Genomic DNA, 20,956 nt, shown 5'->3' with positions numbered 1-20,956 from the left:
TACTACGTCTCATCCTCTTACTAGTACTACTTCTCATCCTCTTACTAGTACTATGTCTCATCCTCTTACTAGTACTACTTCTCATCCTCTTACTAGTACTACTTCTCATCCTCATACTAGTAATACTTCTCATCCCCATACTAGTAATACTTCTCATACTAGTACTACTTCTCATCCCCATACTAGTACTACTTCTCATCCTCTTACTAGTACTACTTCTCATCCTCGTACTAGTACTACTTCTCATCATCCTCATACTAGTACTACTTCTTATCCTATTACTAGCAATACTTCTCATCCCCATACTAGTAATACTTCTCATCCTCATACCAGTAATACTTCTCATTCCCATACTAGTACTACTTCTCATTCTCTTACTAGTACTACTTCTCATCCTCTTACTAGTAATACTTCTCATCCTCGTACTAGTACTAATTCTCATAATCCTCATACTAGTACTACTTCTCATCCTCATACTAGTAATACTTCTCATCCCCATACTAGTACTACTTCTCATCCCCATACTAGTAATACTTCTCATCCTCATACTAGTAATGCTTCTCATCCCCATACTAGTACTACTTCTTATCCTCTTACTAGTACTACTATTCATCCTCTTACTAGTACTACGTCTCATCCTCATACTAGTACTACTTCTCATCATCCTCATACTAGTACTACTCCATCATTTATATACAGTAGTATAACTTCAACTGCTATAAATATCATCCTTGTAATGTGACAAGTGACAATAACTCCCATCATCCCCGGGCTGCTGGTTCAGACATACGTTGGTAGTCGAATCGGGGTCCGGTGTTGAGGTAGTAGCCACGGCAGTTTGAGGCGTTTCCGGGGTCTGTGTTGTAGCCCATTATGGAGCAGCTGCCAGTGGAGCAGGGGAAGCCATCGCCCTGTGGGGAAGGGGCAGTTAGGTCTGCTGTATGATGGGGGGGGGACTGGTCAGGGGTAGGTTGGGACTTACCTCTAGGAATGCACTGTAGCTGGAGGCGCAGTAGCCCATGAAGCCGTCGGGAGCATGGAACGATGATATGAATTTGTAATAACTGCTAACGTGATTACATAAAGCGACGTCCCGGACAGCTGGCAGGATAAAGAAACTGGTTACAGCAAGACAGTGGGAGTAGTAGTAGCAGACAGGAGGAGTAGTCACCAGAACTTCTATTAAAAATGGAAGGTTCTACAACTTTCTAATTGGCTTGCTATGATTCCCAGCACCAGTTTTTGGTGCAAAAAAGTTGCATTGCCCAATTTTGAGACCTTTTCAGCTAAATATAGGAACATGCATTGTTTTTATGCCGCCCTCGACAATGGGGAGTGCTATGGGTGGGACGGGGGAGGGACCATCAGCCCCAGCAAATTCATAAACATTTCCGGCAGTTTCCTGGCGTATTTGACAACTGATATCTTCTCCAGTCAGGGGCCACAAAAGATTTAAATGTACAATGTATCCAGTCTAGACAATGCTCTGTGAGCTTAACGGCCTGTACTGATACATTGTAACGAACTGTCCACTGACAGCAAGACTATTAGATTGTATATAAAGAGTGGGGCTCTGTGAAGAGCAATCAGAGAGTATGGGACCCATCTACTGTTTCTCTACAAGGGCCCCTGTCTACCCCGACATCACCAATGGTATAACCTGAAGTTTCTGCAAAAAATATCTTACTCTGAGCCTCAGTTATCATAGAGGCCTAATCATATAAGGAGGACCTTTAGGACCTGTTAGACCCCAGGTCACAGAAGCAGCTGCATCCTCTGCCCTGTGGGTTGTGGATACCTGTGACCTCCATACACATCTAATCTCTGTCACATTGGGCAGTTACCTCCTTCAAGACTTGTAGCTTTATCCAGGTCCATGATCTGACTCCCGTCACATCCCGTTTGTCTTTCTCCTCCATTTGGGAAGAAATCTCGGTGACCAATCAATTTCTTCATCCCGAGCCCGAGCGGAGCTATAGTACCAAAGACATGGGACATTTACATAGTAGCAGCAACATAACTCTACCTGGACTAATGGACGGAGAAGGATTTGTTTCAGCAGGTCACAGGAGTGAGAATGATCTGGAGCTGCAGGAATATGACCTGGAAGATATGAACTAAAGGGAGTGAGCTGAAGAATATGATCTGGTGGATGTCACCTGAAGAATATGACCTGGTGGATGTCACCTGAAGAATATGACCTGGTGGATGTCACCTGAAGAATATGACCTGGTGGATGTCACCTGAAGAATATGGCCTGGAGGATGTCACCTGAAGAATAAGGCCTGGTGGATGTCACCTGAAGAATATGACCTGGTGGATGTCACCTGAAGAATATGGCCTGGTGGATGTCACCTGAAGAATATGGCCTGGAGGATGTCACCTGAAGAATATGACCTGGTGGATGTCACCTGAAGAATATGGCCTGGTGGATGTCACCTGAAGAATATGACCTGGTGGATGTCACCTGAAGAATATGGCCTGGTGGATGTCACCTGAAGAATATGGCCTGGAGGATGTCACCTGAAGAATATAACCTGGTGGATGTCACCTGAAGAATATGACCTGGTGGATATCACCTGAAGAATATGGCCTGCTGGATGTCACCTGAAGAATATGGCCGGGAGGATGTCACCTAAAGAATATGGCCTGGAGGATGTCACCTGAAGAATATGGCCTGGTGGATGTCACCTGAAGAATATGACCTGGTGGATGTCACCTGAAGAATATGGCCTGGAGGATGTCACCTGAAGAATATGGCCTGGAGGATGTCACATGAAGAATATGGCCTGGTGGATGTCACCTGAAGAATATGACCTGAGGGATGTCACCTGAAGAATATGGCCTGGAGGATGTCACCTGAAGAATATGACCTGGTGGATGTCACCTGAAGAATATGGCCTGGAGGATGTCACCTGAAGAATATGACCTGGTGGACGTCACCTGAAGAATATGACCTGGTGGATGTCACCTGAAGAATATGGCCTGGTGGATGTCACCTGAAGAATATGACCTGGTGGATGTCACCTGAAGAATATGACCTGGAGGATGTCACCTGAATAATATGACCTGGTGGATGTCACCTGAAGAATATGGCCTGGAGGATGTCACCTGAAGAATATGACCTGGTGGATGTCACCTGAAGAATATGGCCTGGAGGATGTCACCTGAAGAATATGACCTGGTGGATGTCACCTGAAGAATATGGCCTGGAGGATGTCACCTGAAGAATATGGCCTGGAGGATGTCACCTGAAGAATATGGCCTGGTGGATGTCACCTGAAGAATATGGCCTGGAGGATGTCACATGAAGAATATGGCCTGGTGGATGTCACCTGAAGAATATGGCCTGGTGGATATCACCTGAAGAATATGGCCTGGTGGATGTCACCTGAAGAATATGGCCTGGGGGATGTCACCTGAAGAATATGGCCTGGTGGATGTCACCTGAAGAATATGGCCTGGTGGATGTCACCTGAAGAATATGGCCTGGAGGATGTCACCTGAAGAATATGGCCTGGAGGATGTCACCTGAAGAATATGGCCTGGTGAATGTCACCTAAAGAATATGGCCTGGAGGATGTCACCTGAAGAATATGACCTGGTGGATGTCACCTGAAGAATATGGCCTGGTGGATGTCACCTGAAGAATATGGCCTGGAGGATGTCACCTGAAGAATATGGCCTGGTGGATGTCACCTGAAGAATATGGCCTGGTGAATGTCACCTAAAGAATATGGCCTGGAGGATGTCACCTGAAGAATATGGCCTGGTGGATGTCACCTGAAGAATATGGCCTGACAGCACACAATTAGGGGGCTCTCCGCCCATGATACCTGGCAGTGCACAATTAGGGGGCTCTCCGCCCCTGTCACCTGACAGCACATAAGTAGGGGGCTCTCCGCCCCTGTCACATGACAGCACATAAGTAGGGGGCTCTCCGCCCCTGTCACCTGACAGCACATAAGTAGGGGGCTCTCCGCCCCTGTCACATGACAGCACATAAGTAGGGGGCTCTCCGCCCATGTCACCTGGCAGCACATAAGTAGGGGGCTCTCCGCCCATGATACCTGGCAGTGCACAATTAGGGGGCTCTCCGCCCCTGTCACCTGACAGCACATAAGTAGGGGGCTCTCCGCCCCTGTCACATGACAGCACATAAGTAGGGGGCTCTCCGCCCATGTCACCTGGCAGCACATAAGTAGGGGTCTCTCAGCCCATGATACCTGGCAGTGCACAATTAGGGGGCTCTCCGCCCATGATACATGGCAGTGCACAATTAGGGGGCTCTCCGCCTCTGTCACCTGACAGCACATAAGCAGGGGGCTCTCCGCCCCTGTCACCTGACAGCACATAAGTAGGGGGCTCTCCGCCTGTGTCTCAGATGGAAAAAGCCTTAAATGCTGCAGGCACAGAGTAAGAACATGACTGAACGGCACATTGCAGTCTGACTGTATCACAGTAATAATCATTTTTATATCTATTATATTTAAAGGGAAGACATGGGAATTGGGAATTGCTGGGAATTGTAGTGCACGCTGCCTTTTTTCTGTTGGGCTGGCGCCCTCTTCAGAGCAGAGCATTAGGAAACCACTGGCCGGATTCGGGGTCCTGGGAGCAGCGCTGGCGTCGCGGATATTTACCGAGCCTCACCTGCGTCTGTGTGAATGGCTATAACAGTATCGGCATCAGTCCGATCAATAGAAACTTCAGCAGATTCATCCTCGAAGCCGGGTCGGGCCGCATCCAGAACTGGGCAGAAAACATCAATTTCATTATAAAATTCATTTATAAGGAAAAAATATAGAACTAGAAGGAAATACATGGGGTGAGATTTATCAAAACGGGTGTAAAGAACTGGCTCATTCACCCACAGCAACCAATCAGATTCTTCCTTTCATTTTCCAAAGTAGCTGTCTAAAATAAGAGGAGGAATCTGATTGGTTGCTATGGGAACCTAAGCCAGTTCTACTTTCCACCAGTTTGCTAAATGACCTTGAGAAATGCTGACACTGTGTGTGAGAGAAGCGCGTGCTGTGTCCGGGAGGCTGGGGCAGCATCCATGGCAGTTAAAATTTTGATGCACCGAACATTCCGCCATTCTTTTATATGGGGGATTTTTTTAAACACAATAAAAAAAAAAAAAGAGACAACTCTGATCAAGCTTGTGTGTATGTGTGAGGGTGTGTGAGGGTGCGTGTGTATGTGTGTGTGAGGGTGTGTGTGTATGTATGTGTGAGGGTGTATGTGGGTGCGTGAGTGTGTGTATGTGTGTGTATGTATGTGTGAGGGTGTGTGTGGGTGCGTGTGTCTGTATGTGTGAGGGTGTGTGAGGGTGTGTGTGGGTGTGTAAGTGTGCGTGTGTATGTATGTGTGAGGGTGATTGTGGGTGCGTGAGTGTGTGTGTATGTATGTGGGTGCGTGTGTCTGTATGTGTGAAGGTGTGTGTGGGTGTGTAAGTGTGCGTGTGTATGTATGTGTGAGGGTGCATGTGTATGTATGTGTGAGGGTGTGTGTGGGTTCGTGAGTGTGTATGTGTGTGTATGTGTGAGGGTATGTGTGTCTGTATGTGTGAGGGTGTGTGTGGGTGTGTAAGTGTGCATGTGTATGTATGTGCGAGGGTGTGTGTGTATGTATTTGTGAGGGTGTGTGTGTATGTATGTGTGAGGGTGTGTGTGGGTTCGTGAGTGTGTATGTGAGGCTGTGTGTGTGTATGTATGTGTGAGTGTGGGTAAGTGTGTGTGTGTATGTATGTGTATGTATGTGTGTGTGGGTTCGTGAGTGTGTATGTGTGTGTATGTATGTGTGAGGGTGTGTGTGGGTGCGTGTGTCTGTATGTGTGAGGGTGTGTGTGGGTGTGTAAGTGTGCATGTGTATGTATGTGTGAGGGTGTGTGTGTATGTATGTGTGAGGGTGTGTGTGTATGTATGTGTGAGGGTGTGTGTGGGTTCGTTAGTGTGTATGTGAGGCTGTGTGTGTGTATGTATGTGTGAGTGTGGGTAAGTGTGTGTGTATGTATGTGTGAGGGTGCATGTGTATGTATGTGTGAGGGTGTGTGTGGGTTCGTGAGTGTGTATGTGAGGCTGTGTGTGTGTATGTGTGAGGGTTTGTGCGTGTGTGTAAGTGTGCGTGTGTAAGTGTGAGGGTGTGTGTGGGTTTGTGAGTGTGTATGTGAGGCTGTGTGTGTGTATGTATGTGTGAGTGTGGGTAAGTGTGTGTGAGTGTGGGTAAGTGTGTGTGTGTATGTATGTGTGAGGGTGCATGTGTATGTATGTGTGAGGGTGTGTGTGGGTTCGTGAGTGTGTATGTGAGGCTGTGTGTGTATGTGTGAGGGTGTGTGCGTGTGTGTAAGTGTGCGTGTGTATGTGTGAGGGTGCATATGTGTGTGTGTGAGGGTGAGTGTGTGTCACGAGGGTGTCAAGAGCCACGTCTGACTCTGTTATACCCGGGGTCAGGAAGTCGCAGCGGGTGGCTGCGCGCTCTATGTCTAAAGATCACGGTGTTTCTTAGTGTTTGTTTTCTGTGTTTGCCTTGCAATCCTTTTTGTCTCACTCAGGGATCCGTAGCTCCTTCTCCTCAGCTGTTTCTTGTCTGCCACTCCCAACCTCCTTATATTCTCCTCTCACACTTCTCTAGTTGCCAGTTATAGAGCTTCCTGCCTGGACATCTATACTGACCCACTGGAGCTGTGAATCCTGGTTGTTGTTCCAGAGTGCTTCCCTCCGGATCCCTGTTGGGCTTTTTGTTGTCTCCTGTTGTTGCCCACCTGGGATTATATGTTGAGTCTGTATTGTCTGTCCTCCCCTTGGTGTTTTCCTTTAGTGCTAGTGGTGCGGACTAGTGTTCCCACCGCCCTGTTCACTATCTAGGGCTCATCTTAGGGAAAGCCAGGGTTTTAGGCACGTGATCGGCGTACGGGTGAGGAACCCGTCTAGGGACGACAGGGCAGCCAGGTGCCAGACGCAAGGTGAGTCAGGGGTCACCACCTTCCCTCTCACTTGGGCAGGGCCTCCCTCTTTTCCTCCCTCCGTGTCACGTATGTGACAGTTACGCCGATCGTGATATTATAACTGGCCCTTATTTTTCTTTGAGAAAAAAAATATATAAATAAATAAATATATATATATAATTTTTTTTTTCTCTACTTAGAATCCAATATGGATCCTATTGCTGCTTTGGCAAAACAGCTTCAAGGCCTGTCTTTGGAGGTGGCAGGATTGAAGGCGTCTGTCCTCCAACAGCAGCAGCAAATGCAGCAGACCGTAAGCCCAGCGGTTGCTATGGGTAACCAGGTTGTTACAGAACCCAAGGTTGTTCTTCCTGACAGATTCTCTGGGGGAAGGGACAAATTTGTGTTGTTCCGTGAGGCCTGCAAATTATATTTTAAGCTGCGCCCTTTCTCCTCAGGTAATGAAGAACAGCGGGTGGGGATTGTTATTTCCCTGCTTCAGGGGGACCCGCAATCCTGGGCGTTCTCGTTACCTCCTGGTTCCCAGGCTCTCCGGTCAGTGGAGGGATTTTTTGGGGCTTTGGGTCTTATATATGATGACCCTGACCGTGTCGCCCTGGCTGAGTCGAAGTTACGGAGACTCCTACAGGGAGATCGGCCAGCAGAGGAATATTGCTCAGAGTTCCGTAGGTGGGCTACGGATACTCAGTGGAACGACCCGGCTCTCAGGAGTCAGTTCTGCTCTGGGTTATCTGAAAGGGTTAAGGATGCGCTGGCGCTGTATGAGACCCCCCTTTCCCTTGATGCTGTTATGTCCCTCTCTATCAGGATAGATAGACGTCTTAGGGAGAGATCGAAAATTCCTGAGCAATCGGTAACCTCTCCCAAGCAGCAGTTAGTCTGTACTGACTTGGATGAGCCTATGCAGCTAGGAGGAACTTCTCGTCAGGTCCGTCCTCCTGAGGTTCGCCGTAGGTGGGGGGCTTGTTTTTTCTGTGGGGGGAAGGGTCATTTCATTAATGTCTGTCCCTCCTTTCCCAAAAACAAAAGACCGTCGGAAAACTACTAACCCCAGGCTGTGCGGAGGATGTCAGCCGGGGGGTATACGTTTCCTCCATACGAACATCTCAATTTGTGTTGCCAGCGGTTATTGTTCTTGGTGTTAAGACGGAGTCTATTTCTTTTTTTCTAGACAGTGGTGCCGGGGTAAATTTGATAGATGCCCATTTTGCCCGCACTATGGGTTTGTCTCTCTGTACGCTGCAGAGACCCATTCCCATATTCGCTATTGACTCTGCTCCTCTGTCTCAGAGAAACCTCACTCACGTTGTCCATAACTTACATCTTCAGGTAGGGGACCACCATAAGGAGCGTCTTTCATGTTACGTTCTGGAGGGCCTTCCCTCTCCTGTGGTATTGGGTCTTCCCTGGTTGGTAGCGCACAATCCAGTGGTGGATTGGCAGGCCAGGGAGATATTGGAGTGGAGTGAGCATTGCAGAGAGAATTGCTTAAATAACAATTGCTTAATCGCCTCCATAGCTTCCCTACCTACTTTTATTTCGGACTTTGAGGACGTTTTTTCTGAAAAGGGTTGTCAGAAGCTACCACCTCATCGTCCTTATGATTGCCCGGTTAACCTGATTCCCGGTGCAAAATTACCCAAGTCCAGGTTGTATAATCTTTCGGGTCCCGAGAGACAAGCCATGAAAGATTATATCTCCGAGAGTCTGGCTAAGGGACACATCAGACCCTCTTCTTCACCCGTGGCTGCAGGGTTTTTCTTTGTTAAAAAGAAAGATGGGGGCCTGCGTCCTTGCCTAGATTTCCGTGAGCTAAACCGGATAACCATCCGAGACCCATACCCTCTTCCTCTCATTCCTGACCTGTTTAATCAGATTGCGGGTGCTAGGTGGTTCTCCAAACTTGATCTTAGGGGGGCCTACAATCTGATTCGTATCAAGGAAGGGGATGAGTGGAAGACAGCTTTTAACACCCCTGAGGGGCATTACGAAAATTTAGTCATGCCTTTCGGTCTGACCAATGCCCCTGCTGTCTTCCAACATTTCGTTAATGATATTTTTAGTCATCTCATCGGCAGGTTTGTAGTCATATACCTAGATGATATCTTAATTTATTCGGCTGATCTGAAAACACATGAAGTACATGTCAAGGATTAAGGGTGTTGGAACCGCGCTGCTCGAGGCTATGTAGTCCGTTTTGCCAGTGGATATAGCAGGGCACCCGCGTCTCTCCTCTTCACCTACAGTGGATCCAATCCTTCACAGACCGCCTCCTCTACAGGGTCAAGAAGATTACGCAAGATAGTGAAGTACCCTCTATTCCGTTGGTTTAAAAGGTTTTATTGTACTCACAAGAGTTTGCAGAAAATAGGCATAAAACACAAAAGAACCATCACGTTCCTGCCCGACCCGGGTTTCGCTCGCTGGCTTCCTCAGGGGCGACAACTGCGCATGTCTGCAGTCAGGCCCTTTAAATAGTCTGGCCTCTCATATTACAAGTGCCGAAATCGGCCCAAATCACATTCACATTTTCATGTCTACTATTGCAAGTCAAACAAACTCAATAAATAATAAAAGCATCCTATATCTTCAAATTACAACATTTTTAAAAAACACTCTTTTCTTTTTCGGGTTGCCGTTTATACAAAGGGTCATTTGTCTTATTGCAAACCTACATCTTGCATATCACCTAAAGAAAGCTCTTTTTTCATTCCGGATTATATAGTCAAATATTCTAGTCTCCTAGGGTCACTCAAAATTCCCTTTAACTGTTACGTGCACATTTACCATTATATTTCCTCATTATACTTGCCACTACATGTAGTCCCAACCTCCTATGTCCACGTCATTCAGGTGTTCTCAACCCTCCTCCCTCACGTCACCTAGCCTCGTCATCCATCAGATGGCCACGCCTCCTGACGTACCTCAAAGGTCCTCAAGAAGGATGGAAGAGAACTCCCCAAATGACATCATAGGAAATGATCGTTCATATTATGCAGGGTTTTAAATCAAATTCAATATTCAGGCCCCCAGGCTGCAGGGTCCCCAGCTGGTAGATCCATTCTACTTCTTTCCTATTGATCTGTGCCAGCGAGTCCCCCCCTCGCCAGTGCGGCTTGACGACTTCCACTCCGGCAAACTTCAAGCCCCGCGGATCTTTCCCATGCATAAGTTTGAAGTGAGCCGACACACTGTGAGTCATCAATCCCTTCTTGATATTCCGTATATGTTCCTGAATCCTTATTTTTAATTTTCTTACTGTCCTGCCAACGTACTGGAGCTCACAAGGACACTCCAGCACGTATATGATCCCCTCATTTTCGCACGAACAGTTCCCTTTTATGCGGAACTCTTCACCATTTTTTCTGGATATCATACAGTTGATGTTTTTTAGACGTCCTTTGCTATCCCGGTTTCTGCATCCAGTGCAGAAGCCGCACCATGTGAATCTTCCTCCATCCTTCCTCGGTTTTACAATTACTGGGGGGATAGCGCTATGAACAAGCTTTGTTTTAATGTTCGCCGCTTTCCTAAAAATAAAGGAGGGATTGTCGGGAATGACCTTACCTAGCACTGGGTCGTTCTTTAGGACGCGCCAGTTCTTTTTCACCGCTTTTTTAATCTTATCGGCCATCGAACAGTACTTTGTCATAAAAGAGAATCTATAATCTTTTTCGTTCTTTTTCCTTTTTGTGTCCTCCCTATCTTGCTTGCATTCATTTTCTATCTTTTTTTCCTCCTCTACCGTTTTAATACATGTATCCAGAACGACTTCATCGTAACCCCTTTCTAGAAACCTATCTTTTAGCACCTTGCACTGTGTCCTATAGTCTTCTACTACTGTGCAATTACGGGCCATCCTTTTAAACTGCCCCTTCGGTATGTTTTTGAGCCATGGCCCGTAATGGCAGCTTTTCATATCGATGTATGAGTTCACATCAGTTTCTTTGAAGTACGAGCTAGTTTTGAATCGCCCCTCCTCTATCTGTATGCACAAATCCAGAAAGTTAACAGATGTATTGCTGACCTCCCCCACAAACCGCAGGTTCCAGTTGTTCATATTTAGTCCCTGGATAAAGATCTCAAATCCCTCTCTCTCTCCTTCCCACACCAGGAGACAGTCATCTATATACCTTCTCCAGAGGGTAAGCTTACCCCCTTGGATATCTGCTTCTAGTGTGGGAAGGATAGTCTTCTCCTCCCATGCCCCCATGAAAATATTGGCGAAACTGGGGGCGAATTTCGCCCCCATCGCCGTACCAATGCACTGAACATAGTGGGAGTCCCTAAACCAGAAGTAATTATAATCTAAACAGTACTCGAGACATTTCAAGATAAAATTCCCCTGCACATCTCCTATTTTAGGGTCATTCCTAATCCTACTTTCCACCGCTTCTATACCTAACCCCTTTGGGATAACGGTATACAGGGATGCCACATCAATTGTGGCCATCCATGTATTTGTAGTGGGGGGAGCTAGATTCTTGATGAGATGTATCACTGCCCCTGTGTCCTTTAAGTGCGATGGATTTTCCATCACATATCCCTGCAGGAAAAAATCGATATATTCTGTAATTCTACAGGTTAGGGAATTGAGACCAGAAATTATTGGCCTCCCTGGGGGGTCGATCATGCTCTTGTGCACTTTTGGTAGATGGTATATCACCGGCACTATTGGAAAGGGAACGGTAAGATACTCATATTCTTGTTTATTTAGTACTCCTTTCCTGAAACCCTCTTTTAGTATTCCATCAAGAATCTGCTTATATTCAGAGGTGGGGTTCTTCTTTAACTTCTTATATGTGGTTTCATCTGAAACCAACCTCGCCATTTCCAATTCGTAGTTCTCCTTATTCATTACAACCACCCCCCCCCCCTTTGTCAGCCGGCTTAATGATAATGTCCGGGTTCCGCTCCAGTTCTTTCAGGGCTTTCCTTTCATTATAATTAAGATTATGTGTCACCTTACTAGTGTCTATATTTTCCAACTCTTTCAATAGGCCTGTCTTGAATGCCTCCACGCACTCGTTATTCTGGTTTTTGGGAAAGAATTTGGATTTTTCTTTCAATTGTGTGTGAACAAAACCCTTTTCTTCCTCCACATATTTATTCTGCGGTGCTGGATTATTTATCCAATATTTGGCCATATTGATTTTCCTAATGTACTTATGAATATCCAGGAATGTCTCGAATTTATTAACTTTCTGGCTTGGTGCATATTTCAGACCTTTCCCAAGGACACTTATTTCCCCTTCTGTTAAAACGTGGCTGCTCAAATTAAAGATCCCTCTCATATTTCCTTGCTCTTTTTGGTTTTTGGGCTTATTCTTCCCTTTTCCCCTTCTTCCTCTACAAGACTTCTTTTTAATGGTGTTCTCACTCCCTGCTCCCTTATTTCCCCCTCCCTCTGCACTCCCTTTATACTCTGGTGGGGAAAATTCTGTTCACCTTGCTGTTTTGACCTTGCTCTATCTCCGTCTTGATTTTCTTTAGTCTGATTCTCTCCACGGCCATTCCCCTCATAATACGTCCCTCTTCCATATTGACTCGTACCGTAATCATCCTGTGGTCTCCAATTTTTCTTTCCCTTGTATCCTCCCCCTTGATAGGGTGGTCTATATGGTTGTCTGTATTGATATCCTTTATATCCGTTATTGTGACCATAATTTCTACTCTGTTGGCCCGTATGGTAGTGCTGGCAAGTATAATTTTGAGGATAGGTATGCTCATTTCCTCTACCACCATTTGGCTCATATCCATTTTCATTATCTCTATTAGGCTGATATGCATATTCATAATTCCTATTATAATACCCATGTTTGTATTGCGGTATATACCCATTCGTTTGGTAATTTGGAGTGTAATTATTCCTATTATTAAAAACCTTTTGTTTTCCACCCCCACTTTCTGTTCTCCTAAAACCTTCAGTGTGGTATCCCGATTTAGGATTACCACCACTGGGCTCATCCACCTGCTCCACATCCGACATAGTCTCCTCTATCTTTTTTTGTTTATTTTTCCATTTATACACTATATCATTTTTATAATCGTTATTAATTTTGGTATACTTTTTCTGCTTTTTGTTCCTTATTTCTTTTTCGGATAACAATTGCTTAATCGCCTCCATAGCTTCCCTACCTACTTTTATTTCGGACTTTGAGGACGTTTTTTCTGAAAAGGGTTGTCAGAAGCTACCACCTCATCGTCCTTATGATTGCCCGGTTAACCTGATTCCCGGTGCAAAATTACCCAAGTCCAGGTTGTATAATCTTTCGGGTCCCGAGAGACAAGCCATGAAAGATTATATCTCCGAGAGTCTGGCTAAGGGACACATCAGACCCTCTTCTTCACCCGTGGCTGCAGGGTTTTTCTTTGTTAAAAAGAAAGATGGGGGCCTGCGTCCTAGATTTCCGTGAGCTAAACCGGATAACCATCCGAGACCCATACCCTCTTCCTCTCATTCCTGACCTTTTTAATCAGATTGCGGGTGCTAGGTGGTTCTCCAAACTTGATCTTAGGGGGGCCTACAATCTGATTCGTATCAAGGAAGGGGATGAGTGGAAGACAGCTTTTAACACCCCTGAGGGGCATTACGAAAATTTAGTCATGCCTTTCGGTCTGACCAATGCCCCTGCTGTCTTCCAACATTTCGTTAATGATATTTTTAGTCATCTCATCGGCAGGTTTGTAGTCATATACCTAGATGATATCTTAATTTATTCGGCTGATCTGAAAACACATGAAGTACATGTCAGGCAAGTACTGCAGGTCCTACGGACGAATAAATTATATGCGAAAATTGAAAAATGTGTCTTCGCCGTTCAGGAAATACAATTCCTGGGATATCTATTATCTGCTTCAGGTTTCCGTATGGATCCTGGGAAGGTCCAGGCAATTTTAGATTGGGATCTTCCTGAGAACCTTAAAGCACTACAACGGTTCTTGGGCTTCGCGAATTTCTATAGGAAATTCATTAAAGATTATTCACTTATTGTAAAACCGCTTACTGATATGACTAGGAAGGGGACTGATTTTTCTAAATGGTCTGACGCTGCTAAAATTGCATTTTCCTCTCTAAAAGAGAGATTTACCTCGGCACCTGTACTAATTCAACCTGATGTCTCCCAGCCTTTTATTGTTGAAGTTGATGCGTCGGAGGTGGGAGTGGGGGCTGTATTGTCTCAGGGTCCGTCTCCTGGCAAATGGCGTCCTTGCGCTTTCTTTTCCAAAAAGTTATCTACAGCAGAAAAGAACTATGATATTGGAAATAGGGAACTGTTGGCGATTAAACTGGCGTTTGAAGAGTGGCGTCACTTCTTAGAGGGAGCAATCCACCCCGTCACGGTAATTACGGATCACAAAAACCTTCTGTACCTAGAATCGGCTAAGCGTCTCACCCCTAGACAAGCTAGGTGGTCGCTATTCTTTACCAGATTTAACTTTGTAATCACCTATCGTCCTGGGGCAAAAAATACCAAGGCAGACGCATTGTCTCGTAGTTTCCCTGGAGGGGGTAATGTTAGTGATCCGGTACCTATTCTACAAAGAGGAGTGGTTGTCTCTGCTGTACACTCTGTTCTGGAGGGGAAGGTGTTAGAGGCCCAGGGGGACGCCCCGGCCTCTTGCCCCTCAGAGAAATTGTTTGTACCGTTAAACTTGCGTCTTGAGTTATTGAAGGAACATCATAATTCGGCACTTGCTGGGCACCCGGGTAGTAAAGCAACCTTGGAGCTATTGTCTCGTCGTTTTTGGTGGCCAAGGTTGCGTCAGGATGTAATAGATTTCGTGTCTACTTGTTCTACTTGTGCACGCGCGAAAGTCTCTCATACACGTCCAGCAGGGTCTTTATTGCCACTTTTCATCCCCAATAGACCATGGACACATCTATCAATGGATTTCATCACTGACTTACCTTTGTCTGCGGGTAAAACAGTTATCTTGGTAGTAGTAGACAGGTTTAGCAAAATGGTACACTTTATTGCGCTACCCGCACTTCCTAATGCTAAGACTCTTGCTCAGGTGTTTATCAGTGAAATCGTGAAGCTTCACGGGGTCCCTTCCGATGTGGTTTCGGATCGTGGAACCCAGTTTATTTCTAAGTTTTAGAAAGCTTTTGTACCCGTTTAGGGGTACACTTATCCTTTTCCTCAGCTTTCCATCCTCAGTCGAATGGACAGACTGAGCGTACCAACCAAAACCTAGAAACATATTTAAGGTGTTTTGCGTCTGAAAACCAAGAGGTGTGGTCATCATATTTACCGTTAGCCGAGTTTGCCATAAATAATCGCCGTCAGGAATCCACTGGCAAGTCACCATTTCTTGGTGCATACGGTTTTCATCCCCAATTTTGTACTTTCAAAGAGGGGGGGTCTTCTGGGGTTCCCGAAGAGGATCGGTTTTCTTCATCTCTTTCATCGGTATGGCAGAAGGTGCAAGCTAACTTGAAAAATATGAGTGGTAAATACAAATGCATGGCCGATAAGAAACGGTCGCCAGGTCCGGACCTAGGAGTGAATGACTATGTGTGGTTGTCTACTAGGAATATTAAGTTGAAGGTTCCCTCTTGGAAACTGGGTCCTAGGTTCATTGGTCCTTATAAAATTGTAGCCGTCATTAACCCTGTGGCTTTTCGCCTGGAGCTACCTCAGACTTTTAAGATCCATAACGTCTTCCATAAGTCGTTGCTCAAGAAGTATGTTCCACCTCTAGAACCATCACCGCTGCCACCTCCTCCTGTTGTTGTGGATGGTAATCTGGAGTTTCAAATATCCAGAATTGTTGATTCTCGTCGGGTCCACCGCTCTCTTCAGTATCTGGTGCATTGGAGAGGTTACGGTCCCGAGGAAAGAATGTGGGTTCCAGCGTCAGAGGTAAACGCCAACAGGTTGATTCAGGCTTTCCATGTCTCTCATCCGGAGAGACCTGGTCCTGAGTGTCCGGAGGCCCCTCGTGAAAGGGGGGGTACTGTCACGAGGGTGTCAAGAGCCACGTCTGACTCCGTTATACCCGGGGTCAGGAAGTCGCAGCGGGTGGCTGCGCGCTCTATGTCTAAAGATCACGGTGTTTCTTAGTGTTTGTTTTCTGTGTTTGCGTTGCTATCCTTTTTGTCTCACTCAGGGATCCGTAGCTTCTCCTCCTCAGCTGTTTCTTGTCTGCCACTCCCAAACTCCTTATATTCTCCTCTCACACTTCTCTTGTTGCCAGTTATAGAGCTTCCTGCCTGGACATCTATGCTGACCCACTGGAGCTGAGAATCTGGTTGTTGTTCCAGAGTGCTACCCTCCGGATCCCTGTTGGGCTTTTGTTGTCTCCTGTTGTTGCCCACCTGGGATTATATGTTTAGTTTGTATTGTCTGTCCTCCCCTTGGTGTTTTCCTTTAGAGCTAGTGGTGCGGACTAGTGTTCCCACCGCCCTGTTCACTATCTAGGGCTCATCCTAGGGAAAGCCAGGGTTTTAGGCACGTGATCGGCGTACGGGTGAGGAACCCGTCTAGGGACGACAGGGCAGCCAGGCGCCAGCCGCAAGGTGAGTCAGGGGTCACCACCTTCCCTCTCACTAGGGCAGGGCCTCCCTCTTTTCCTCCCTCCGTGTCACGTATGTGACAGTTACGCCGATCGTGATAGTGTGTGTTCGTGAGTGTGAGTGTATGTATGAGGGTGCGTGAGTGTGCCTGTGTATGTATGTGTGAGGCTGTGTGTGTGTGTATGTATGTGTGAGTGTGGGTAAGTGTGTGTGTGTATGTGTGAGGGTGTGTGTGGGTTCGTGAGTGTGTATGTGAGGCTGTGTGTGTGTATGTGTGAGGGTGTGTGCGTGTGTGTAAGTGTGCGTATGTGTGAGGGTGCATGTGTATGTATGTGTATGTATGTGTGAGGGTGTGTGTGTGGGTTCGTGAGTGTGTATGTGAGGCTGTGTGTGTGTATGTAGGAGGGTTTGTGCGTGTGTGTAAGTGTGCGTGTGTATGTATGTGTGAGGGTGCATATGTGTGTGTGTGAGGGTGTGTGTGGGTTCGTGAGTGTGTATGTGTGTGTATGTATGTGTGAGGTTGTGTACGTGTGTGTAAGTGTGCGTGTGTGAGGGTGCATATGTGTGTGTCCTGGCTGCCACGGTAACCAATCGGAGCCCCGCGATTACACTGCTGGGGCTCAGATTGGAACTGCTACTGCCACCAATGAGCAGGAGGGGAGGGGACCCTGTGGCCACTGCGCTACCAATGATTATACTTTATAATGCTGGGGTTTGGGGGGGTGCGGTGCACTGCGCCACCAATGAATATACAGTTGCAAGAAAAAGTATGTGAACCCTTTGGAATGATGTGGATTTCTGCCCAAATTGGTCATAAAATGTGATCTGAACTTCATCTAAGTCACAACAATAGACAATCCCAGTCTGCTTAACCTAATAACACACAAAGAATAAAATGTTACCATGTTTTTATTGGACACACCATGTAAACATTCACAGTGCAGGTGGAAAAAGTATGTGAACCCCTAGACTAATGACATCTCCAAGAGCTAATTGGAGTGCGGTGTCGGCCAACTGGAGTCCAATCAATGAGATGAGATTGGAGGTGTTGGTTACAGCTCCCTGCCCTATAAAAACCACACACCAGTTCTGGGTTTGCTTTTCACAAGAAGCATTGCCTGATGTGAATGATGCCTCGCACAAAAGAGCTCTCAGAAGACCTACGATTAAGAATTGTTGACTTGGGTTATAAAAGTGTCTCCAAAAGCCTTGCTGTTCATCAGTCCACGGTAAGACAAATTGTCTATAAATGGAGAAGGTTCAGCACTGCTGCTACTCTCCCTAGGAGCGGCCGTCCTGTAAAGATGACTGCAAGAGCACAGCGCAGACTGCTCAATGAGGGGAAGAAGAATCCTAGAGTGTCAGCTAAAGACTTACAAAAGTTTCTGGCATATGCTAACATCCCTGTTAGCAAATCTACGATACGTAAAACACTAAACAAGAATGGATTTCATGGGAGGACACCACAGAGGAAGCCACTGCTGTCCAAAAAATACATTGCTGCACGTTTACAGTTTGCACAAGAGCACCTGGCTGTTCCACAGCAGTACTGTCACGGAAGGTGTACAGAAAACTAGAAGACACAAAATGAAGATCCGACTGACTGGATTCAAAACTAAGGAACCAAAGGGAAAGCCCTGCAACAGACCTGGCTCTCTACCTAACTGCTCAGCCTATGCAAAAATCTCAATAGTAGATGATCGCATATCCTCGTTCCTCGACTGTATAACATCTGAACACCCTATAATAGTGAGGGGACACGACCACCGGCTCCCTACACTTGATACGGAGGGAGTCAGGGTCACCTGGGATCCAGCAAACAGGAAAACACAAATGAATGAACAAAACTTATCTGTAGAAGACTCAGTAGTAGCATCCAGCATGCACACACTCCAGGAAGTTGTATAAACTGCAAAGTGATGCAGTATGGGAAGGGATTTAAAGGGATGCAATCAGTGCAACTACATGACAGCTGAGAGAGGCTAACGAGATGAGAAAACGAAAGCAAAACAAAAGGAACCTCAAGCAGGAGGTTCTGAATAACATCTGACAGAGCTTCTCAGATGTCTGGTGGTGACAAGTACTGGCAAAATATTCTGGGGACAGATGAAACCAAAGTTGAGTTGTTTGGAAGAAACACACAGCACTATGTGTGGAGAAAAAGAGGCACAGCACACCAACCTCAAAACCTCATTCCAACTGTGAAGTATGGTGGTGGGGGCATCATGGTTTGGGGCTGCTTTGCTGTCTCAGGGCCTGGACGGATTGCTATCATCGAAGGAAAAATGAATTCCCAAGTTTATCAAGACATTTTGCAGGAGAACTTAAGGCCATCTGTCCACCAGCTGAAGCTCAACAGAAGATGGGTGTTGCAAGAGGACAACGACCCAAAGCATAGAAGTAAATCAACAACAGAATGGCTTAAACAGAAGTGTCAAGTCCCCACAGTCGGTGATGGTCTGGGTTGCCATGTCAGCTGCTGGTGTTGGTCCACTGTGTTTTATCAAGGGCAGGGTCAATGCAGCCGCTATCAGGAGATTGTGGAGCACTTCATGCTTCTATCTGCTGAAAAGCTTTATGAAGATGAAGATTTCATTTTTCAGCACGACCTGGCACCTGCTCACAGCGCCAAAACCACTGGTAACTGGTTTACTGACCATGGTATTACTGGGCTCAATTGGCCTGCCAACTCTCCTGACTGGAACCCCATAGAGAATGTGCGGGATATTGGGAAGAGAAAGTTGAGAGACGCAAGACCCAACACTCTGGATGAGCTTAAGGTCGCTATCGAAGCATCCTCGGCCTCCATAACACCTCAGCAGTGCCACAGGCTGATTGCCTCCATGCCACGCCGCATTGCAGCCTCCTGGGCCTCCATAACACCTCAGCAGTGCCACAGGCTGATTGCCTCCATGCCACGCCACATTGAAGCCTCCTGGGCCTCCATAACACCTCAGCAGTGCCACAGGCTGATGGCCTCCATGCCACGCCGCATTGCAGCCTCCTGGGCCTCCATAACACCTCAGCAGTGCCACAGGCTGATTGCCTCCATGCCACGCCACATTGAAGCCTCCTGGGCCTCCATAACACCTCAGCAGTGCCACAGGCTGATTGCCTCCATGCCACGCTGCATTGAAGCATCCTGGGCCTCCATAACACCTCAGCAGTGCCACAGGCTGATTGCCTCCATGCCACGCCGCATTGAAGCATCCTGGGCCTCCATAACACCTCAGCAGTGCCACAGGCTGATTGCCTCCATGCCACGCCGCAGTGAAGCCTCCTGGGCCTCCATAACACCTCAGCAGTGCCACAGGCTGATTGCCTCCATGCCATGCCGCAGTGAAGCCTCCTGGGCCTCCATAACACCTCAGCAGTGCCACAGGCTGATGGCCTCCATGCCACGCCGCATTGCAGCCTCCTGGGCCTCCATAACACCTCAGCAGTGCCACAGGCTGATTGCCTCCATGCCACGCCACATTGAAGCCTCCTGGGCCTCCATAACACCTCAGCAGTGCCACAGGCTGATTGCCTCCATGCCACGCCGCATTGAAGCATCCTGGGCCTCCATAACACCTCAGCAGTGCCACAGGCTGATTGCCTCCATGCCACGCCACATTGAAGCCTCCTGAGCCTCCATAACACCTCAGCAGTGCCACAGGCTGATTGCCTCCATGCCACGCCGCATTGAAGCCTCCTGGGCCTCCATAACACCTCAGCAGTGCCACAGGCTGATTGCCTCCATGCCACGCCGCATTGAAGCCTCCTGGGCCTCCATAACACCTCAGCAGTGCCACAGGCTGATTGCCTCCATGCCACGCCGCATTGCAGCCTCCTGGGCCTCCATAACACCTCAGCAGTGCCACAGGCTGATTGCCTCCATGCCACGCTGCATTGAAGCATCCTGGGCCTCCATAACACCTCAGCAGTGCCACAGGCTGATTGCCTCCATGCCACGCCGCATTGAAGCATCCTGGGCCTCCATAACACCTCAGCAGTGCCACAGGCTGATTGCCTCCATGCCACGCCACATTGAAGCCTCCTGGGCCTCCATAACACCTCAGCAGTGCCACAGGCTGATTGCCTCCATGCCACGCCGCATTGAAGCCTCCTGGGCCTCCATAACACCTCAGCAGTGCCACAGGCTGATTGCCTCCATGCCACGCCACATTGAAGCCTCCTGGGCCTCCATAACACCTCAGCAGTGCCACAGGCTGATTACCTCCATGCCACGCCGCATTGAAGCAGTCATTTCTGCAAAAGGATTCCCGACCAAGTATTGAGTGCAGAACTGAACATAGTTATTTGAAGGTTGACTTTTTTTGTATTAAAAACACTTTTCTTTTATTGGTCGGATGAAATATGCTAATTTTTTTAGATAGGAAATTTGGGTTTTCATGAGCTGTAGCCAAAATCATCAATATTAAAACAATAAAAGGCTTGAACTACTTCAGTTGTGTGTAATG

At 47.1% G+C, this 20,956-nt stretch overlaps 1 protein-coding gene across 1 annotated transcript in view; it reads right to left on the bottom strand.

Annotated features, from left to right (window-relative positions):
* The window catches only part of LOC122941832 (pancreatic lipase-related protein 2-like), a 124,539-nt gene that overhangs the window by 48,344 nt on the left and 55,239 nt on the right, over positions 1–20,956 (bottom strand). The window contains exons 8-11 of the mRNA XM_044299291.1: positions 4,654–4,752; positions 1,845–1,973; positions 983–1,101; positions 791–911 (exon numbers count right to left, since the gene is read on the bottom strand). Coding sequence (XP_044155226.1) covers positions 791–911; positions 983–1,101; positions 1,845–1,973; positions 4,654–4,752 — 468 coding nt within the window. The remainder of the gene's footprint in view (positions 1–790; positions 912–982; positions 1,102–1,844; positions 1,974–4,653; positions 4,753–20,956) is intronic.

This window comes from Bufo gargarizans, chromosome 6, assembly GCF_014858855.1.
Source record: "Bufo gargarizans isolate SCDJY-AF-19 chromosome 6, ASM1485885v1, whole genome shotgun sequence".
Taxonomy (NCBI): Eukaryota; Metazoa; Chordata; class Amphibia; order Anura; family Bufonidae; genus Bufo; species Bufo gargarizans.
The sequence above is the reverse complement of the archived record's forward strand: the minus strand, read 5'-3'. Positions and strand labels throughout refer to the sequence as shown.